Below are 24,076 nucleotides of genomic sequence, written 5' to 3' on the forward strand. Positions count from 1 at the left end.
CCAATATGATGCATTATTCATGAGTGTTCCATTACTTTATACACAAAACTGAAATAAAGTGTTGGATGACTTGCTAATATGAGAGAAAAACTAAGATGTATAAACTTTTTGTCAGAAATTCGTCGTATCTATAGCATCATATAGCCGAGGTTAATATGTGAAAACATTATAAAGTTAAATAAGGTCACTTCTGAACTCCTAATGTAAAACCCTCAGAAGAATACTAAAGGAAGGCTTTTTGAGCATTCTTTTAAGCAAACATCAACCTAAGATGCCAGCCGTAAAACGTACCATAAGGAAGGAGACAAACTAAGGCCGGCTGAGCATTTATATGCAAAGGCCTGCCCTTTATCCCTCAGTGATGCAGGAATGTGAAGGATGCTGAGCGTCCACCTGATACTGCTCTGCGCCCGGGGGAGGGTCTCCAGTCTCCACTCTGGCTGCCATAATACGGCTCAGCGCATGTAGACAGGCAGGAGGGGGAAGCACATCCTCAGAGAGGTCTGCTGGAAACATGATCATCAGGGGAACCTAAACGCATTCTTCGGATCCTGTCAGATGATTCCACAACTGAGTGCGTTTTGTGCTTTTCTCCAAACGACATAAGCAGAGACCGGCGTCCGGACGAACCGTGCAGAACGACACAAGCCGATATCAGCCGCCGCTACGTGTGAGGCGAGGTCACCGCAGTACCGCGGTAAGATACGCTGAAAAACACAGCGAAACCAGACAGGCTTATTATTATTATTATTTTTAATTCCGTTTGCGTATTTATGCGTAAACACCGACTGTTTACCCTCGGTTATTAAGCAAAGCTTTCCAGCTGCTCCCGGTTGTCAGCGTAGCTTGCGTGCATCCCACTGCCCGTGTGTATCACACTGTCCATCAAGCAAAAATCATAAAAAGCATCTGCAAGAGCAGCAATCCAGAGAGTGGATTGCAGGTCACGGAGACTGGACATTATATTTCTTCGTCATTCCTGGACATTGGCAACATGGACTACAGTAAATGTGGGTTAGTGGAGCAATGCCATGCACCCTGCTACCACCAGGATGCCCCATGTGATTTATATATATTTATAAAATAATTGCTTTTATATTCATTATACGGCGAACTGCATTTTTTTAATCATTTATTTAGATATTTTACGTATAGGTAATTCTTCAGTCACAGTTTTTGTACTTGCAGCAGCTCCCTGCTCTAGACAGAAAATATATATATAAAGGGATGAGTACACATGCAGTAGTAGGCAGGCCTCTAAGCTCCTTTGCAGTTGCACATCATGCTGTAGCTTGATCTGTTTTTGCTATATCGTGTGAGAAGAGAGTAATGTGTCAATTAATTTGTATGTGGCTGTTTTGATGAAAGGACATGCTGTGCTCTGATTTTGAGTTTAAAAAATAACAGTTTAGAAATTAAATAGCTGGTTTTGCTAATTGTGAGCTAATATGAAAATGCTGCAGTAGGAATCAAGAACAAGTGAGCACAGTACGGGCAGGGAGCTTCTATGTAGCTGGTGAAGATGTTTGGATGGTACTATTTAAATGGGTGAATGAGAGAATGGGGTCTCTATAATTGCATTAAGGAACTCTGATTCAAACGCCTTGTGTTCAAACATGAATTATAAATGCCCCTCATTCACCATAACCTCATTCACAATAACCTAACCTCCTGTTCCATCCCTGATTAAATGGGCCAGTAAAAGCTAATGGGAATTTTGGTATTACCTCACATTCCCCATCTGTTGGGTGAGTATCAAGCTACTTAGCCCACATCTTTTTCACCTTGGGAATACACGAGCTATAGTTAGACACATGTTAATAAAAAAAAAGTTAATTTGCAGATGATGACTTTTCAGTATCCTAAGGTAAGAATGGTAGATTCTGGCCTTTTTAAAACAGGTTTGCATAGCTGAAAGTAATGGCCAATGTTAAGTGTTTTGCATGGATGGATGAAACGGATGCCTGGTTATAAAGCTGAACATTAACTGAAGTGGTGAACACTGATATGGCAACTGTATGTGTAGAAAACATGTTATTGTTGAGTGAATATTACAACATCATCCACTTTTCTGTTATTGTTTGCCCAAAGTGACATCCTTGAGGACCAATTCAGTGGTTGCCATATGCTCTCTCAGATGGAATTTGTAAAACCTAATTTGGGGTTTCGCTGGTGTCATGTGATGTGAGACAAGTGCTGAACACCATTGGTGAAGAAAAATAGAGAAAAAGTCTGGAGGGACATAAGGCTAATATATAACAATATATGCACTTTGTTTATTTTAAAATCCTACATACATATGCTATTTAAAGGTGGGCACATATGTCCCCTAAAGTTGATTGTACTTGGTTTGTATCCATAGTTTACAGACTGTCCCATTGTTACACCTTGAGCAGAACATTTTCACCATCTTGGTCATCAAGGGGTAGTCCTGACGACTAAGAAACTGAACAACACTACATGCTTGTATGTTAATGAGTTGGTTATCATACTGAAGAATGCCTTTCTTTAGTCACTTTTTTGGACTTTAGCAATTATAATTTACAAAAACAAACAAACAAAAAAACCCATCATGTTGGATACATTAAGACTTGAAACTAACAGCCAGTTCAAAAGTTCTCCCAGGAAAGCTTTAGCTGAGGTCATAGATTAAAGAAGCTGAGGTTGCTAACCATTGGAAATGATATCATATTTAAGGTACTGTATCAATCTATTATATACAATCTATTATATATTAATGTAGAGAAAACCTGTGATTCATGCAGATATATATATCTATAGTGAAACCAGTGAGGATTTGTGCAAAGCAACCCTTCTATGTTGCCTTACTTAAGTCCAACTTCGTTTTATCTGGCGCTTGTGCAGCTGCTTTATTGTTCTCTTATCGAAATGGGCTAACCTTGCTGTTGACATTATATTTTATACTGATAAAAGAAGCTTATATTTCATTCTATGGATTGCATGTGTGCACTTAGCACTATGAGATGCTTTTTGGACCAATTGGTTGCAAGAGACCTCATAACCTCATAAACCATTACAGTTGTGTATAGATGACCGCACCTTCTTCAGTCATGATTATGATGAAGTGTGTCGAATGACAGTGACTGTCATTCTTACATATGCACTTAAGGCACACCTATACACGTTTATTTATTAAGAAGTCTACATCTTGACAGACCATTTTTAAAACAAAGAAGCCTGCTCAAATTTATCTCATCACTCAAGTCTGTTTTTTGTTTATAGAATTGATATAATCACAGAGTCTGTTTCAAGCTCGGCTACTTGCCATGCTCACTCAGGGTTTCTTAAGTAAACCATGATTTGAGGTGCAGCTTGCTGTGAGAAGAGGAAGTGCTAGCCTTGTCAGTCTGTCTGTTAGTGGGGGAAGAAAGCCATTTTTCACTTTAATGAGACACTGCACTTAAACACAAAGATTCTTTCAGGCAACTCTCATGGTGACGGAGTCAGAGAATACACCTGCATCAAGCAAATCTAAAGAGAGCCATATTAATTAGATGAGCAGTTTGGTGGGTCAAAATGAAGCTGAAAACGAAATAAAACAATGTGTCTAGCAATATGTACCGCACGCTCTAAGTTGAGCTTTAAGTATATGATAGCCTAAAGCAGTTTTGCTCTGTTTGCTCACACTTTATGCCACTTGTAGTGGACTCCAGTAAAATAAGCTAACTCGTTATCCTTGGCTGAGCAGCAGAAGAACGAGTGGCGATGCTGTAATTGCAGTGATTATCATCGCTTGTCCCTGGTTTTACCTATAGTGTGCCCTAGAAGTGTCACTTTCAGTGTCCTCAAACTGCAGGCTGGAGATGCTCATTCTCTCATATGGGTGTATAAAAATAACATTTAAAATAATATTAATTGCTAATTTCAAAGCACTGGTGTTTGAGGCTCAGGCCATACTGACATGCTCAATGAGCAAGTCGTTAAAGGTTTATGGTTAGTGTGAGCAGAGAGGTTATGAAAAGCCTCAAACTCGCTATGCTTTAAATAAACACATAGGAGGCATTCTAACATCCTTTTTCTCTTGCTGCAAAATCAGCGTTTTGTCTTGTCGTCCTGGCAGTTTTTCAGTGGGCAGCCCCACACACAAATGAAATCAAATTTGCAAACAGACAAGGCCGTGTGATCTGCGTGAAATCAAATTTTCCAACCGACAACTAGCAAAATACAACCTCAGCTGGCTCTCCACACTAAGCATTATGAATGAAGGTGCCTGCAGACATTATATGCTCTCCGAAGACCTACTTTAAACATGAAATCAAGGAGTCATCATAACAGGGAACCGCATGAGCCTCAGATATCAAAGCCATCAATTTTGTATTAATGGCTTAGGAAAGCAGGATTTGAATAGCATGATCATTTAAAATCGAGAGCATGTGAAAAGCACCCATCATTTTTGAATGGGGATTATAAATATTTTCATCACAGTATAATACTACTACTATTACTACTACTACTACTAATAATAATAATGATGATAATGATAATAATGAACAGATTATTTACTTCAAAACTGCTTAGCTACGGTTCCCAGGGTTGCCTGTTGTGGTATGAATTAATGATTGAATCACACAGTGCTGGGTGATGATGCACTCACATCAAATTTTAATGACGTGCATGTTTCCTCTGTTAGTCAATGGACAGGGCGGCACAGAAAGTGCTTTTGCCTGGAATAAACTGCATGCTCTGAGCATGTCTCGCTTTTCTTTGGACTGAATGTTCAGGGCTGAAAGGACCAAAATACTAAGGCTGAAAAGTTGAAAATGATTGTCTAACTATCTCCGAAGAGACCTTTAAACACATGAAATACAGTATGAATAACTTAGCACATTTCATACATTTTTTATACCTATTATAATTTAACTCAGCCTTTTTAACATTCATAATAATATATTACATTGTGAAAAACCCAACATAATTCTTTAGCGTGTATAACTTCAGTATAACACATTACCTATTTTTATCCATCATTAATATCTTTTTTTTTTTTTTTTACCACTGCTTAATAACTACACTTTTCTTAAACCCTCTGAAACAGTATTTTTTTATAGATAGACAGCTGGGATTTCTACCAGAAAGCCCCAAGGAGCTCAGCTTCGAGTGTGTTAACCAGGCAGGATAAAATCAAATCTACTAACTGGTTTAAAGTGGCAAAAACATATTACCTGAAATGATCTGTCAGTCTCATTCTAGCTGTATTGTCACCGAATGTCTCCAGAATTGAACTTCTTCTGGAAATGCCAGCCAACAAAATACAGATTTAGGAGTGCTATAAGGACACAGTCTTCTAATTGACATATTATTTACATTTGCCAGTTCTTTCTTTTTAGTAATAAAAATCTTTTTAATTTGTCCCAGTGTTTATAGATTTAAAAGTCTGTCCATTTGGGACTTTAAAACAATATAGCACATAATTGTTTTAGTGGCATATATAAGGCCTATAGAGCCTTTAAGAAGCACACGCACAAATTTAATATCCTTGGTGGGAAATTAATAAGTTCACTGCAATGACAAACCTGTCAGCTAAAATACTGTTAAGTTACTTTGTGACACTATCTTGTTCGGGGTTAAGTGGTTAATTTGGTATCTGTGTTCCTTGAAAAAACAGAAAAACTATGGTGTTTTTCTTGAAGATCTTCCATCTTTATAGACATGCAGTTCAAAACCATTACTGATTACCAAAGTCTCAGATACAAAGGCGTTGCAGTTCTCAGGTCAAAATGCCAGCAGCTGTAAAGTACTTGGAAAACTTGCTCCTACTTCAAGGGGTAAAAGAGGTGTTTTCCAAACCTTGTTCATTTATTTTCCTCACCGCAGCTCAGACGGACTGAGTGAGCTTATCCAGCTGGATAAGGTGACTAATTCATCTCTTCTCCTTGTGCTCTATTAAGCTGCGTTACAGTGGCAAGTGTTAACAATATGCCTTTGTGTCTCACACCTGTGGGCAGTGCAATACCGGTAAAGTAGGAGTGAGTGCGCAAAAAGGCCATGTTTTCTTTCTCTGACTTCAAGACAATAGAATATCATCACTTTTATATCTTTGTGAAAACAGTAAAGAAATAATTCCAACACATTTTGTGTGGTGGTTATTATTGTGTAGGCACATCTGTGGACGGGTACAAGGCCGTGTGTGGTGACAACTTTATTGGACAGTCCTGTTTGTAACCAACACCTTGTTGGAATTGAAGAAGATATGTTTGGTCAGAGATCATTAACGTCTTAACAGTTTTGGCTTGCAGTAGGATGTTATAGAAGAGAGGACAATACAGTATATGAATGCTGGGCATGCACAGTAAAGAGAGCTGCAGATACACGTACTCATTCAGCTGATTAAATGCAATGCATATTCATTTTCTCTGGCGTATTTTACAGATGCAAACCCTACTCATTAACCCTGCCTTTTATTTTGCACTCGTGCATTTCTCATGTGTTTGAGTCATCTGTAAAACATGAGTCATAGAAAAGCTACATTCATTATTGCTTCAGAATATAATACAGTTTGCATAACAGTAGGATGGTTAATACGTGTCTAACTATTGTATTTTTGCTTTATTTTCCAGGTTTTCTCTTGTGATTTGATCCAAAGCTGAGAGTAACCTCAGGCACTGCCAACGACCTCTGTGATCTCTTGATTCAACACTATTATCGGTGTCTTAAATGATGTGTAGGAGAAGGACTGGGTAGAAAACCCCCATAAAGTCAACAGAGAAAAGGAAAAGGAACTAGGATCACATGGTTGGTATGGACTGACGAGTCAGCTGAAAGCAGATCAGTGTGGCTTTGCTTGGAAGTGTAAGTCTTTTATTGCATCTGACCACAGAGCAGGTCAATTATCTTTTAGAGGATCAATTACAATTCAATTCATTAATAGGAAATAATGAAATGATGACTGTGTCCTCTTTGTAGATGAGACTAATTTAATTTCAAATTGTTTCTCCAAATTGATTCTTTCAGTCATTACTATGCAACAGGCAGGGATTTGAGCTGTAAACATGGTTTAAACATTGAGATAAAGATACAATAGGATTCCCACTGTTAGGTTAAACGTCTTTCTGATAAAAAAAAAAAAAGCTGTTGTAATATGATGTTTCATAAAATCTGTGACAGGTGTATTTTGAAAAGTTGCATTTAAAGATATGGCAGTGATTTCCCCAAACCTGTGAAGCATCATTCTTTTTACTACCTCTGTATAGTAAGGATGTCTTCCATTATGATTGTTATCTGTGAACCCAGAATCTTGACATTTATCTCCTGCAGCTCAACTCCTCTCCTCCCTCTTCTCATCTCATCTCTTCTTTCATGTCTCCTGCCTCTCTGCTGTCACACTTTACTGACATGTGTTTGTGCTCTCATTCCATCCTTTTCCTTGGCGCTTGACAACGGAAGTGGTGGCTGTTTCTGGTATTCGTTTCTTTCTTTTTTTTGCACTGCCTTTGTTCTTCTGTTCCCTGGAAACCAAAAAAATCTTTTTATCCTTTTTATCCTTTCATGCTGAGCACACAATGTGAATCTGTCTTGGAATCTTTATCGATCTGAGGAAACTGAGACACAATTGGATGTAGCTATCTATTTGGATTTTTTTGTTTTTGTTTATGAACAGTTTTTATATTTCTTTTTTTTTTAAAGTTAAGTTTGCAGTAAATACTATCCATATTCTTTAAATGCTGTGTTGGGCACATATATATAGTCATGCACTGCTCTTCTCTAGCACTGCATCTGGCAAACAGCCATAGATGCCCTCTACACAGTGTCATTGATGGAACATGTTGAATAATTTACAAATGCATGCATTTTTCAAAGCAGTAGTGTTTTCAGTAGCAGTAAGCTTTCAGCAGGGTCAGCTCGGTGTACCTGCTATTTGTTAACCAGACATACATACTGCGTAGTTGTAATATAGAGTGTCAACTGTAGTTAAAAAGTAAATAACCCCAATGAAATAGAAGAAAGTGCTATACTTTGTAAGTGTCCAGAGGCAATGTTGATCTGAATGTCATTTGGGGTGAATAATGCTTAAACGAACCATTTATGAGTGAAATGCCCCAACGTCCTTGACATCAAATACATTTTAGACATTCACATTTTCTTTCATAGTACTAATTACAAATGCCAGCATGCTAGCTATCCTCCAAATGGCAGACTATACATTACAGTTGGTTTTAATTGGATCAGTTGGAGGCATTTGGAGAGTGCATTGGGAGGCAATGTAAAGGCACTTGCTGTCATTGGTTATTATGTAGTTAACTATATTTGATTAAATACCTTGAAACCTGTCACAGTATAGCATGTGTAGAGCCCAAATGCAGGAAATGAAGTCAAATGGTATAAAAGAAAAGGGCGGCTTGTGTTGGCTGTTAAAGTGCCAAAACTAAACTAAGACAAAAGTGGGATCAAAGTAGGAAATGAGGGAGACCTCAGCGAAGATTAATGGATGTAAGGAAGGAGGAAATGCAGAGGTTTGCTGTGACTGATGAAGATGTTAGGGATAGGGTGAAATAGAGGGAGATGATCTGCTGTGGCGAGCCTGAAAGAGAGCTGCAGATATGTTAATGCTGTCATTTTGGTCATGTTATAGCATGCTGATGTAAGTACAGTCACAGAGGCTTTAGGCTGTTAGCCTTTAACCACACAGTGGCTAGGCAGGTGGTCATGGTAAACTACACAGTAAACTGCATTTACATTAAAAATCAGTTTATCTGCATGCATTTGACATCGACAGTGTGCTGCTGAAATGGACGGCACAGAAATCAAGTGAAAGGAAAGTCGAGTGTTGACTTTACTAAAGAAAAGAAAAGCTGTATGAGCAGAAACAGATGTGTTTGACTAACCGATTTATGCAGATACTGAATCAGGGTTGAGTAGCACATACTGCATGTGCAACAATAGACATGGTTGACGTCAGCAAATTTAAATAGTAGCATTGTATTAAAGACTGTCTGTTAAAACCTGCTGTAAATGCCAGCTCATGTTGAATAGATTACACAGAAATAAACAGCTGAAATCTATTGTTTGTTTCATACTAGTGTATATATGAGAGTATATATACTAAAGTAACAGAGCAAAAACAGTGACCACAGAGGAAGTGCATGAATGAAATGTTCAGTTTCCGTGTGAACACTCAGAAACTGACTTAAAAGATTTGAGAGATACAAGTGGCCTCACAAGTCAGTCTAATTTGTATGTATCTTTTCTCCTTTTCTCTCCTTTTTTCTGTAGACTCACTCTCCCATAATTATGAATAGCAGCACAGCATCACATTATGGAAACAGGATGACTCAAATAATCTAAAAATCATTATGCTTGCATGAATGGGCATTACAGTTGACAGATATTACAATTTGGGTCTGGGTCAGGACAAATCAATATATAATAATAAAAAAAAAAAAAAAAAAAAAATATATATATATATATATATATATATATATATATATATATATATATATATATATATATATATATATATATATATATATATGTATATGTGAGGACTTGGGGTGAAACCCTCCATGCATGGTAAGGAGCTTTCTTGTCTTTATGTCAGTGGCTTCTATCTCCTCCTTTGGCCAGCCTATTACCCCAGCAGGGTACCTGATCACGGGCAGGGCGTACGTGTTGATGGCCCGGATCTTGTTCTTACCATTCAGCTTACTCCTCAGGACTTGCCTGACCCTCTGCAGGTACTTGGTGGTTGCAGCCTTTCTAGCGGCCTCTTCATGGTTCCCATTTGCCTGCGGGATCCCCAGGTACTTGTAACTGTCCTCTATGTCTGCAATGTTGCCTTCTGGTAGTTCAATCCCCTCAGTTCTGACTACCTTCCCTCTCTTTGTTACCATCCGACTACACTTCTCCAGTCCGAACGACATTCCAATGTCATTGCTGTATAGCCTGGTAGTGTGGATCAGTGAATCGATGTCTCGTTCACTCTTGGCATACAGCTTGATGTCATCCATGTACAGGAGGTGGCTGACAACTGCTCCGTTCCGTAGTCGGTATCCGTAGCCAGTCTTGTTAATGATCTCACTGAGGGGGTTCAGGCCTATGCAGAACAGCAGTGGGGACAGAGCATCTCCTTGGTAGATCCCGCACTTGATGGTGACTTGTGCTATGGGCTTGGAGTTGGCCTCTAGTGTTGTACGCCACATCCCCATTGATATATATATATGTATATATATATATATATATATATATATATATATATATATATATATATATATATATATATATATATATATATATATATATATATATATAGATAGATAGATAGATAGATAGATAGATAGATAGATAGATAGATAGATAGATAGATCTTTGTCCTGCTTATCTGAGTCTGGGTCACAGACCCAGCAGTTTAAACAGAGAATCCCAGGCCTCCCTCTCCCAAGGCTACCTACTTCAGCTCATCTGGGTGCGATCCTGAGGCATTCCTAAGGTAACCGAGAGATATAATCTCACTTAGAAGGCACCTGGGAGACATTCTGGAGGAGGAGTAGCACCTCCACTGTTAACCCGTTCAGAATGACCGAGCTCCTTATCCTATCACTAGAACTGAGCCCAGACGCCCTTCGGAGGTCGTTCATTTCTGGAACCTCAGTCCTATAGTCACAGCTTGTGGCCGTAGCTGAATCGCCACCTTGGGGAGGTTTTTTACGCTAGTGACCCCAGGAGCTGTGTCGCTTGGGGCAATTTGCTCCTGATAGGCTCTCCCACGGCAGATTGTTCCTGGGTGAGGGGCCAGAAGAAGACAAATTCAGTGAACCCCCATGTAAAGAAAGCAAATAAAGTGAGCAAGTTACCCTGTTCATGAGAGGACCACAAGAGCCCCACCCCAGAGCCATGCCTAGGAAATGTGGACTATCATAAATAATTTTGAAGTTGCTGTATCTATCTACAGAAATCGATAGAAATAAGAAAATCAGATTTTTGTAAAACCTTCATATTATTTTATTCTCTCTGATCTGTGAATATAATAAATTATTTACAAAAAGGTGTTTAACTGATGTCAGATGGTAAGCCTCGAGATGTGATGCTCTGCTTTATTTAAAATATGTTAAATTCTTCACCAGCATTTGCTCAAATAAACAGCAACAATAGGGAACATATTTGTGGTGGCTTCATACAGCTGTTGTTTTATTTAAGAAGACATTGCCTGGCCACATCTGTGAGGATAAATACAAAACTAATTAAGAGTGAAGACAATCATTTTGATAACAGAACTAGGAAATTCTCTTACCCAGGTTAGCAACATTTTTTCTTGCTTTATTTTGTGTTTTCTTTGTTTTATTGTTGGAAATAGATCTTTTAGGATATCATAACTCTAGGAGGGGAGTGATTTGAAGTTTATACTGCTGAAATCCAGCAGGGTCTGTTTCTGCAGCTGCCACACACATTTATTTTCATGTGCTGATCATTGTCTCCTCTGTGCTCACAAAGCAAAGTGGATCACTGATGAATAATGCATACGTGCGTTCTGAATCGTTGCATTACATCATGCATGGATGGGATGATTTGCGTCTGCACTCCCAACATAAGTGATGCAGTATAATTTTATTTCCTGGGAACATTTATGTCAAACAGGTGCTGCAGGTTGAAGTAATCGCACTGCTGCAAGTATTTCATTAAAGAGAAAAAGCAGGCATCTGGAGTGAACGATGCAATGCCTGCTAGGAATGACACAATCATCCATCCATGCTTCCGCTTATCCTTTTCAGGGTCGCGGGGGGTTCTGGAGCATATCCCAGCTGTCATAGGGCGAGAGGCAGGGTACACCCTGGACAGGTTCCCCTTTCTATGAGGGTTAAATGACTGGGTCTACTAATTATGATATATACCGCCAGCCGTAAGGTTAAAAAGTTATAAGCGTGTTTTTGTTATGCTACAGCGTGTCAGTACAGCATATAAGCTGTGCTGTTCCTCTGTTGGTCACACTAGAGTTGCTTATCTTATCTTAAAATTCATTCACACTGTTCTATTTTCCGCTTCTGCTTTTCCCTTTAGTGATACAAAAAGATATGACTTACTGTTTCTTCTTTTTACGATTTTGCTCAAGGTAACAGAGCATTTGACATCTTTTCACAATGAAACTCTTTTCTCCTATTTCCTGGCTATACGGTGTATATACAGGAGCTGCCAGAATATGACAGATATGCAATGACCTGTGCGGTGACCCCCATACGCGCAATATGCCTTACAACATCTAGTTGCGGGATGTACGATGTGAGCGAATGTGACTTGCCTCGTGGGGGAGAGCGGGGAACAGGTGCTGGCACTGTCAGCTTGTTAACACTGGGTAGAGAAGTGGCTCCTTCGGCAGAGTGCTGCACATATGCAACACATTGCCTTTGGCTGTGGGGCGTACATTATGTGCAGGCATGCGTACGTGTGAAAAGGCAGTGAGCGTATGTGCATTGCACACAGTCATGCCATTGATTGGGTGGATTTATTTGATTTGTCTTCCTGGGGATTATTCAGGTAAAAAAAATGCACAGTAGCCTCAACTTTCTGTGTAAATGTGTGTCTCGATCATAGGTGTTGTGTAGCGTGTTGCTGCAGAGAGAAATTGAAATACAAACAAAACACAGCCACTTATTTGTTGTCCAATAGTAATTTATAGGTTTTGGCATACATTTTGTTTTGGGAACATTGTTAGAGGGTTATTATGTAGCTCAGTTTTCTACAAAAGCTTTGGGAGCCATAGTTATATGAAACCCCCCTTGGGTTATGTGCAAAAAATTCTCTCAAACATCACAAATTAGGCCCCTAGATGACCCATTTCTAGAAGAACTAAATTGACACAATGAATTATTCCATCCAGTCTTGTGGCCTCTATAACAAGTCGGGGAGGTAGAACAGAGGATAAATTAGGACACTCAATTCTTGCTTCTCCCATTTATTCCATCAAAGCCATTTAGACAGATTTGCCCCATTTGCTCAATTTATTCTGTGATTTTTATGCCCTCTCGTTTGGAGGATGGGAAAGAAAGAAGAAATGGATATGATTTTGGAGAAATTGGTACTTTGTAGATAAAAAAGACAGACATAATGTGTTGGAATTAATTTAATTCTGACGAAGTTGTAAGGAATTTGACATACTGTTTTCCTTTTTGCAAGGACACTCGTGGCACTCTGCCCCAAATACATCACTAAAAGCTTTCAGCTATAAAGCCAAAGGAAAGAGTTAGAATATAGTTTAGAGTAAAATTATGGTTCGGCGGAGAAAGAAACGGTGAAAGATGGAGAATATGGGAGAAGGTTCAGTGGGGCAGAGGTGTAACCTATTTAGATGTGCAACATGAACTTACTTTTGTAAAAAAACAAAGTACAGTGAGTACACACGTGTGTCTTGTTGCCGCTAAGCTTTGCATAGTGCTGTACATCAAACAGACCACAGCAAAACAAGATAGTCTCGAACAAATACTGCTTGAGCTCAGCTCCACTGCCAAATCCTCTAGGCCCATAGGGTATATGGTTACTGTCACCTGTGGGTTAAGGCCTCCTCTCTGGTTTGATGTCTGAATATTAGGTTATTTGATGCTGCTCTTTCAAGTCAGCCTGACAGGACAAGACAGCAAGCAGATTTCCCACAAGTACTTTAACTGCTCAGCAGAGAGACATCTTCAAAGCCCAGCTCCCCTTTGTGCCCTCTATGTTTTGTATCCAGCTGTAGGTGCATTTCATGTCGGTTTGGTGCCGTCTAGTGGAGTTTGTATAGAATTGCAGGATTTATTCTGTTATTTTTTGTTTTTTTCTGTTGAAGTGACTGCTTTGGGTTTTTTTTTTTCTTTTATCCACAGTGACAATGGTGTTGTTTCTGATTGGGATCTCAATTCCTGTGAATAATTCTTCTCATGAGAACCAAACTGCAGGTAACTGATGAAACAACTGAGCAATTATATTGTCTAAGAAATAAATGTTAAAGCCAGACTCTAGAAGGATACGATTTTTCTTTTCACATATAAAGGAAAACCAGATAAACTGACTTGAATTCAACGTTACTCGAACTTGTATATCTCGTACCTTATGATTTAATAAACAAACTTAAGACATATATGCTGATCTTTTCTGTTACCCTATATTTTACTCTATTTTATGCACCATTGTCATTTATGGCTTCAGTTACAATTTTTCAAAAAATGTACAAAGTCATGCTGTAAAGAAGAGATTCACATTTCACATAATAATGCTCTTTCTTAAGTTAGATGGACTGAACATTTTCACGTCTGTCTGTCAAATCTTATACTAGCACCAGTTAGATTAGCACAAAATTGCACTATTTCTAGACAGTGATTAGTGACTTCCAGTAAAAAATAGTCCAGGAAATGCCCTTAAAACCACTTTACAAATTAATTTGAATTAAATTTAAATAAAACAAGGAAAAAATTAATTGTCAATGAGTGCTCTTTAAAGGTTAAAAAAAACTGATTTCAACCGAAGCTCTGCTTCATGTGCAAATAATGTATTTGCAGTATATTTCTTTATTATAGTCCAAGGTTGTCAAACACACAGTAAGCCCCGGGGGCCAGAATCAGCTGAGCAAAGACTCCAATCTGGCCAGCTGGATGGCTTTGGAAAATGTCAAGGCAAGCATAGATTTTGGACTTTTGACTGTATTTTCATAAGTTTTATAGCTTTTCCTACTCATGAAGATCTCCCCATTGACAAGTAGTTAAGTAATAGATTAATAATAGATAAAAAATAAAAAAAAACCAGACAAAATAAAAAACATAAAAAATCAACAATAAAAAAAAATCCATAAGTCACTTTTAGTTTTGAAATTACAGGAGAGTCTGGACAATGAGCTACCAGAACTTTTAAAATGTTTACACTTATATTTATTATTCTTGGTGACACATTTATTTCATTTACTACACCAACATTTATTTATCAAGTAGAAAAACTGAGATGTACTGTTGAAATTGCACTTTTTCTTGTATTAACAAATCTCAGTTATTTTAAATGTGTTGTTAAATGTCTTCACACTGACAGAAAGGGATCAAAGTGGACTACATGTGGCTCTTGACATCCCAGATATAGTAAATTCCGTAATATGTGATATCTAGATTAAAAGCTTGTTTTGTTGTAAACTAATATATGTTGTTCACTTTGTTTTTTTATCTAGGAAACTCCACCCATCAGGGTGTGCATGTGTTGCCTTCAACACTGGTTTTATCCCTTCTTCTTATCATCGTTGTCCTGCTGACAATCTACTGCCTGCGGTGAATAAATCTGTACATACACATTAACACTTTCTCACTCATTCCAGCTCCCTTTTCACGTGTATGTGCGCGAGCATGAGGGTGAATACATCAGGTTGGGGCATCGGGGTGGGGTGGTTTTTAAATAGGCGGTCAGCAGTGGCTTATGGATAAACAGCTGCTCTTCCACTAAGACAATAAACAAAGACGGCTAGGTCAAGTCACGCCAGAGACACTCATTCACTGACCAGCCAGCTGACAACAACATGAGGAGGAACAGCTGTGGTTCTATGAGATGGTTGATATTGGTTTTGGTATTTGTTGTTTACTTATGTGCTTAGTGGCACCATTGTAGAGATCAAGCTTAGCTCTTTTTTTTCTCTTTAATAGATGGTTGTGCTTTTCTTCACCTCTCACCCTGTCTTTACCGTAGGTTCAAAAACCACAGGAAAGCTCTGGTTACCTCAGTGGATAAAAAAATTCCAAACGGCTTCTTGGAGGAGCAAGGTACGTTGGTGCTGTACTCAATATAACCACTGCATGAAAATATAAAGCAACCTTTTTGCTTTTTAAGCCTTTTTTTTATTTGGTTTATAAATTCAGTCTCTTTATGGACAAGAAAGATTTCACGATCTGGAGTCCAAAGTAGCTGTGAAGGCTCTTACCCTGTAGGGAACCATATGAAGTTTCACTTCAAGTAAAAAAAACGACATAAATAAACAGAAAGGCCAAATTCTGAGTTAAGACAGTTTTGTGCAGCAGGGGCATGTTTATGGCTTAAGAAATCATTTCTGTCATGATATACCCCCTGAAGTAGGAAATCTTAATAGCTATCAGGCTTGTTTTTGCAGGTGCTGTAAGAGCTTGTAATGTTCTCTACAGGGAGACATTAGCAGTCTGACCACCATATATTCTTTTAACCACAGGAGAGCAGACAGTGGTCCTCCTCCCCAGATCTCCTTCACCATCCAAGAGGTACTTCCCTATCCCTTTGGACTCATTGGAGGAGGAGTACCGGATACGCTCTGCAGATGATGGCAAGCTCTTCAGAGAAGAGTTCAATGTAAGCATGCATTTATTTGGTGTGGATTGAGATCTTTGTTCTGCAACCATACAGCAAAAAGTGTACAAAAACAGTACTAAGATTATATGTTAGCAGCCTTTGTACCCGTGGCTTTATTTTTATCTCATGAGGATTGGATTCTCTCTTTATAGTCACTGCCGTGTTACTACCACCATGGGTCCTTTGAGGAGGCGAGCAGAGAGCACAACAGAGAGAAAAACAGATATCCAAATATTTTACCATGTGAGTGAGGATCTATATTCTGCAGTTGGAGACAGTATTTCTGCAAAAGCCCTCTGGCTTGCAGACTTATTGATAGCCAACATAAGGAAACGTGCTGTGGGCTGAAATGAAAATTAAGAACCACTTTTATTTACCTTTTTTCCCCTCTGTTCCACAGACGATCATTCAAGGGTGGTGTTAAGTCATCTCGATGGACACTTGTGCTCAGACTACATAAATGCATCTTACATAGATGTGAGTAGTAATTAGGTTAAGCTATAAAGTGAATAAAATTCCTCATCAAAATGTTCATTCACTACTGTTTTTTTTTTTTCACACATAGGGTTATAAAGAAAAGAACAAATTCATTGCAGCTCAAGGTAAATGCACATTTTCTTTCATCTTACCCAAGTCTATAACCATTTTCACTTTGGTTTTACTACATCTCTTGATTCTGTTTCAGGTCCAAAACCTGAGACAGTGGCTGACTTCTGGCGGATGATTTGGGAACAGAAAACAACAACTATAGTAATGCTGACGAATTTAAAAGAAAGGAAGGAGGTATTCTCTCTCTGCACTGCATTATTCTAAAGAAATCTAAAATCCCTGTGCCTCCGATGCACGTTTAGTGAAAACCCTTTTAAGTTCTCAGGACCCAAAGTCATGGACATAATTTATTCGACCCCCTCTCTTAACTGAGAATCCATGCAAAGTGTCACCCAGCAGATTACTTAGCATCGCATTAAATTTAGCCTCAAAGGGATGATCAATTGAGCGCTCAACAGCAGGTTTGATGGGGCAGAATAGAGGCAATGGGGATCAATGATGAAATAATTGTTGATAAGATCCTAGGAGGCTTCATGATAATTAGTCTGAGAATGTATTTAATGAGTTGAAACGTCATTGTGAAGATCTTATTGACTGAAAGAGTAGCACAAAGTCGCTGTGAGTGCCTTTGAATTTGTAAAAGGCACACATCAAATAGATAGTTTTATATGTAGCTATAGTATGTACAAAAGAGATGCATGTCTATAGCAACAATTGCAAGGACAAATGAGCTCCTATGCATTTTTAGTGGCATTCATTTTCCTTGCAGTACCACAAAAATAATTTGTATTGTTTTTCTCCATTACCAGGAAAAATGTTATCAGTACTGGCCAGAAAAAGGCTGCTGGATGTACGGGAACATCAGGGTGGCGTTAGAGGATGTCATTGTACTAGTGGACTACACCATTAGAAAATTCTGTGTTCAATATGTAAGTAAAATATGTGAATCTACACATACTACAAATGTACTGACAACCTACACGTTAGTCTTACAGGAGCTGCTCAGCCATGTAAACCATGGCATGAAGCACAGAGTGCACAGAGGTTTAGAAACTATTTGTTTTAAAGTCAGCACAGCGCTGGAGTCTTTTACACACTATGCACCTTAGCACTTGCCTTGTAGTAAAACTGTAGCACTTATACGTGATAGCGAAATATCTAGGAGGGAAGAAATTGTACAAAGATTCATGACGAGGTGCTTGATTTTATACAGCCGTGGCTATGGGACTGAAAACACCTGAATTCACAAATTAAGAGGTGTGACCCAATACTTTTGTGCATATAGTGCATAAACACCTGCAAAAGTACTGAAAAACATCTTTGTGGTAATTCCTGCTAGAGTAGGTGTTTCCAGGAGTATATTTCACACACTGGTGTGCGTGTGTGATATGGTTTTGCAGCTGTTAAACACTGTACTGTAAGGAAAGGAAAAATAAACGTACATTGCTGCTTTTATTTAAACATCTACACATGGTTTAAAAGTAATACTGTAATTTTACGAGTTATTCTTAATATTCTTCTTAATTACTGTAATAATGTAACAACCTATGTGTGTAGTTGCTAGATTCTTATTAAATATTGAAGATGAAACTAAGCCGCGGTGAGATGGTGCAAAAATGGTCCCCATGGGGAAATTGGAGCATTTTAGCAAACGTTAATAGGATCCAAAATATAATAAATAAATGAAAAACCAGTATGGAAACATATTAGAGAATATCAAAGGCTATAGATAACAGACACAGCATAAATTATAAATATGTAGGTGTATTTAAAATACAGCGAGAACTGTATTAATATGCAGTGTTTGGCTCCGTCATTTTATCTTTCGAAATTCATACACATACAGTATCTGTATTTTTTCTTGTCTTTTTGACTGTCGAGTTGGATGCCAACTCAGTGTACTGCGAAGCCTTCAGACTCCAAAATTCACTTTGTTCCCTCTCCATCTGAAGCTAGACGAGCACAGATATCCTCTCTGACTCTAAAAACTGTGACTGCTGTAGCTCTTCAGTACAAGCTGACAGACTGGGTGCTTTAACATTCAGCTCTCAGAACACAAAGCAACCAAGTGTTCAAGAGAATGGAATTCTGATCTCTAGAGTATCGATGAGAAATGAAAGTGAGGCAAAGTGTTTAATAATTACATTCTACCCCAAAAAGCAAAATGACAAAAAAATCAATAAAACTGAAGTTCCTTTTCTAGTAGGTACCAGTTTGTGGTTGACTGGCTTTGTAAAAAATAAAAAGACAGATGACTTATTTGTGCCTTCAAAGCATTATTTATGCACCGATATGAACCTTGTGCGTCTTTGCTTCACAGCAGGGCAGCGATGGTCCCAGAGCTCCCCGGCTGGTCACCCAGCTTCACTTTACCAGCTGGCCAGACTTCGGAGTGCCATTCTCACCCATCGGCATGCTGAAATTCCTCAAGAAGGTCAAAGCTGTCAATCCATCCTACGCTGGACCTATTGTTGTGCACTGCAGGTAAAATGTGCAGTAAAAAGGAAGCCAGAAGAAGGCATCTGAGCACAGTTATATAAATCCGGTGTGAGTTGATGCATTTCATTGTTAGGATGCAGGAAAGACTTTTTCAGTGCTCATAGTTATGAGTAAAGGTAACAAATTTAATAAAAACTACAGTTAAGCCCATTGTGGATGAATAAAAATCCTTGCATAGGGTGTATATATGTTCCCTGACCAACCAGTGTTAAGCCCCACCAAAGAAATCTGCAGCCAACTGTAGCAACTGGTGCAACAGGTGCTCAGGGAGGTGGAACTGTTGTTCTTGAATGGGGCCCATTGAAAAGACCTCAACACCCCACCGTGGAATCCAAGCTCTGTGCTCCCAGAGGTGTCGTCTGCTGAAATGACCCCTGTAAATTTATTAGGGCTGTGCTTGGGCTTCAGAGGTGAAGTACTTCTACATATGGTTGTAGCTGTTCACAACTGACTTGTATGTTAAGAGAAATATAATAACTTGTGCCAAAAAAAAAAAAGCGCTTAGAAAATGAAATGTTCAGGTGTTTGTGGTATGTATACATTCACTCCTGTGAAGGCTCTTGCACATGTAAATAGAATGTTACATTCAACGCTTCCCAACCACATTTTTCGGTGTTCTGTACACTTTGCTGTTTGTTACAGAGAAGACCTTGAGGCTTCTTGTTTGTGTTTCCACAGTGCCGGGGTTGGGCGGACTGGGACATTCATTGTCATTGACAGCATGATCGACATGATGCACATAGAACAGAGAGTGGATGTCTTTGGGTTTGTGAGCAGAATACGAGAACAGCGCTGTCAACTGATCCAGACAGATGTAAGTATTGACCCTCTCCGACCTGTTGTACCTTGGACTGACAGCTCAACTCGCTGCTCTGGTTGTGGCATAAACAAGCGAGGGCATAGGAAACAACAATGTCTGTGATGCAAAAATAGTGGGAAATAGTTTGGCAAACCAAAGCAACTACTTCTATAACTTCGTCTCGTCTTCCTCTTTCTTAGATGCAGTACTCCTTTATCTACCAGGCTCTGCTGGAGTACTATCTGTATGGAGATACAGAGCTAGATGTGTGCTCTCTGGAGGGCCATCTGCAGAGGCTTCACAACACCAGGGCTCCCCACGACAGGCTGGGCCTGGAGGAGGAGTTCAGGGTATGAAGAAAGAAGCTCTCTCTTAAACATTTCAGACAGTAATGAATCGTGCCCATCACCCTGCGCCCTGCATGGGTATATTTTCATGGAAAACTTGCCCAGGGTGCAGCTCTTGGCAGTAGTAACATAAATAACAATGCTTTGGATCAACTAAACTTTATAAGGCACCACCATCTGCCTCATAGAATTTACTGTAGCTCTGTGAAAATTTCACATTTTTGCTACAAAGTATCTTCACAGTTCCCTACACACTAGAAGGAATTATTCCCCAATGCCTCTTCTTCACCTCTTCTTCGTCTCTACCTTAATGTTTTTTGTCCAGCTTCTTGGCTTTTACTTGTTACAAGTATGGAAATGTTCCAGCATCATCTGTTTTTAAAAAGACTCACCAGCTTTATTAGCATTGTACTTTTCTATATGTACTTTTTCATCATTTCCGTCTGTGCGTGTTTTCTCCCATCAGAAGCTGACCAACGTTCGCATAATGAAGGAGAACATGAGAACTGGGAACCTTCCTGCCAACATGAAGAAGAACCGTGTGCTTCAGATCATTCCGTGTAAGGACTCACTCATACTCGGAACAGTTTCATAATACATCACATCTAAGTAACATCAAAGTATCACCCTGCTGGTGATTTTATAGATGCCGTACACAGATATCTGGATAATCAGCTCATGTCTCTGTGATCAGTGACATTTAAATTGGGCTTCTATCTTTACTTTATGTTGCAGTTGGAGTAGGAAAAGTAAGCCTGGGTACAACTTTTTACACTGAAAACAGATATAGACTGCAGCCCGTTTGGCCTTAATAACACAGCTAAAGTTTTAGCTCGGCTAGGATTTTTTTTTTTTTCGTCAGCCCTTTCAAAGTTTTATTTTATTAGGAATCACTTGTGAAAAGTTTCATTTTCCTTTTTTCTGTTTGCAGATGATTTCAACCGAGTAATACTCTCAGTGAAAAGAGGACAGGAGTTCACTGACTACATCAATGCCTCCTTTATTGATGTAAGCACTCCCTCACGACCTCCTGTATAGATTTCCCATAGAAGTATATATAAAGCTCATTGTTTCCTTTACAAACAATGCAAAATATTATGTTTGCTGCACTCTCAAGTGTTGTTTACCAGATGATCTGCCCTCCAGGGCTACAGGCAGAAGGACTATTTTATCGCAACCCAGGGCCCACTGTCTCACACAGTGGAGGACTTCTGGAGGATGGTGTGGGAGTGGAGATGCCATTCAATCGTTATGCTCACCGAACTCAAAGAGAGGGAGCAGGTACAGTATGGTGTTCTTGCAAAAGTACAGGTTGAAAAGCAGAGTTGAACATTTAAACCATGTTTTATTATTCAATTTTTCATATTTATTTTCCATACAGTTTGCATAATTGTCAATGTGTGTTGTGGTTTTGTCTTTATTAATTTTCATGTTACAATAACCAAACACTATATAAACCAGTTAACTGTAGCCTGTTTGCGTTTCCATTTGAACTCTTCAACCAGGAAAAGTGTTACCGGTATTGGCCATCAGAGGGCAGTGTAACATTTGGAGATTATACGGTGGAGCTGACTGGAGATACACAGTGTGAAACCTTCACTCTCAAAGACATGGTTCTCACCTACAGACCAGTGCGTAATGTTTAATTAAAACACTTAACAATATTAAAATTGACATTTCACTTGAACAAATTTCCCAACCTGTTTTCTTTGTGCTGTTATCATCAAAGCAAATTAAAGTTCATGTCATTTCATTCCATTTACATTTTTTAATTAGATGAAAATAACAATCAGATTTGCCCAACACCAGGAAAAGCAGTCACAACATGTCCGACACTTCCACTTCCACGGATGGCCTGAGATCGGAATACCAGCCGAGGGAAGAGGGATGATTGACATTATTGCCGCTGTGCAGAGGCAGCAGCAGCAGTCTGGAAACCGTCCCATAATTGTGCACTGCAGGTGAGGAACTTCAATTTGAGAATTCTGCAGCGTGGTGCACATCATCAGATGGAAATTATATACACTATATTACACTTTGTGGCTGTCCGCTCATGCTTTTTAATATAACCCGTTTCATTTTCCCTACTTTTTGGTCCTACAAATGTCTGTTACAATAAATTGTACATTTTTCCTCTCCTCGGTAGGCTTGGTGTTCTATGCCTAAACCACTTATGTGATCCCTTATAAAGACTTAGCTGTGAAAGCTTTGATCAGAACCTAGCTTCAGGTGAAGTGATTCTAAAGCAGCATGCCCCTGTGGGATTGATCCAATCCACTGATTCACAGTCAATTAAAACCTCTCAAAGTGAAATCTCCTCTGACTCCCACTATGATTAATCTGATAAGATGAGCTAACGACAGGAAATGGTGTCATCACTCTCTTCTATTCCTTCATCACCACTTGTCTAAGAGGGGCTTTTTAAAGCTTTTTCTCTGTCTCTTGGGAATGGGGCTAACCCGCTGCAATCCCTAACGTCTCTCTACACTTCTCTTCCAAATCGCACATCGCTCTCGCGCTCACTCCTTGTCTCTCTCTGTCTTTCTCCCTCCATCCCACCATCATTGTAAACATTGACTCAGTCAAACACTGAGCTTCTAGACTGATTAGTGTTAGCGTTTGGATTAGCCTCTCTTTAAGTGGGGATAATTATTAGCACCATTACACAGAGGTCACCTTTTTCTCCCGCTAACTTTTTTTAGTTAAATGGAAAAAGGATGTGGTGAGATTACAAGAGTTTCATTGCAGTTTTACTCTTAAAAAATGGTTCCTTTTCTTGTTGTTCATCTTCTGCGGTGTGTTTCATAATTATCTGTAAAGTTTTAATGTTCACATTTTATGATGAGATTTCTAATATTTTTGTCCTAATGACCTCAGTGCCGGTGCAGGACGGACGGGCACCTTCATTGCCCTCAGTAACATTCTGGAAAGAGTGAAAGCTGAAGGCCTCCTGGACGTTTTTCAGACAGTCAAGAGTTTACGCATGCAGAGACCACACATGGTTCAGACCGTGGTAGGTGAAAAACTACATAACATCAAACCTGCTGTGCATAAACATGTTTGGAATCATTTCTGCACGGTGACACTTTTTCTTTCGCTTTTCTCTGCAGGAGCAATACGACTTCTGCTACAGAGTGGTCCAGGATTTTGTTGACATTTTCTCAGACTACGCCAATTTCAAATAGTGTAATAATGCTCTGTATGCTGTGTGTCAAATTAACATATGCAATTTTTTCTGAATGTTGTTTTCTAAAGCAAGCAATTGTAGTATTTTGCACATGAGTACAGATTTAAACTAAATGGTGTAATATACTTTAATATAACTGAAAACATGTGGTCTACAAAAAAGTCTGTCTCTTATGAGAATGTTTGATCTTCAAGTACCCCACTGTAAAATGTAGTAATTCAAATTTTACTTAATGGCTTGGATAAATTGTAAAAAAAAAAATTATAATGCAAATATACAACATTTTAGAATTGTTAAAGGGAGTATTAACTGAATTGCAACATTATCAACATTATATATGTGTACATATATATATATGTGTACATATATATATATATATATATATATATATATATATATATATATATATATATATATATATGTGTG

The 24,076-nt window shown here is 38.8% G+C and overlaps 1 protein-coding gene across 1 annotated transcript; it reads left to right on the plus strand.

The window, feature by feature from the left end:
- Positions 1-443: 443 nt before the first annotated feature.
- Positions 444-23,981, plus strand: LOC146560962 (receptor-type tyrosine-protein phosphatase epsilon-like). Its single transcript, XM_085296603.1, has 21 exons — positions 444-697; positions 6,579-6,810; positions 13,806-13,877; positions 15,131-15,227; positions 15,640-15,713; positions 16,133-16,269; positions 16,422-16,512; positions 16,670-16,746; positions 16,835-16,871; positions 16,955-17,052; positions 17,628-17,747; positions 19,139-19,302; positions 19,996-20,131; positions 20,317-20,466; positions 20,930-21,023; positions 21,395-21,471; positions 21,610-21,744; positions 21,969-22,094; positions 22,273-22,424; positions 23,341-23,476; positions 23,574-23,981. The coding sequence occupies exons 3-21, from the start codon at positions 13,811-13,813 to the stop codon at positions 23,646-23,648; spliced, it is 2,043 nt and encodes a 680-aa protein (XP_085152729.1). The 5' UTR covers positions 444-697; positions 6,579-6,810; positions 13,806-13,810; the 3' UTR covers positions 23,649-23,981.
- Positions 23,982-24,076: the final 95 nt, after the last annotated feature.

This window comes from Mchenga conophoros, linkage group LG13, assembly GCF_057382185.1.
Source record: "Mchenga conophoros isolate Kocher_MC1m ecotype Shallow Benthic linkage group LG13, M_conophoros_male_GT1.1, whole genome shotgun sequence".
In the NCBI taxonomy this organism is placed as follows: Eukaryota; Metazoa; Chordata; class Actinopteri; order Cichliformes; family Cichlidae; genus Mchenga; species Mchenga conophoros.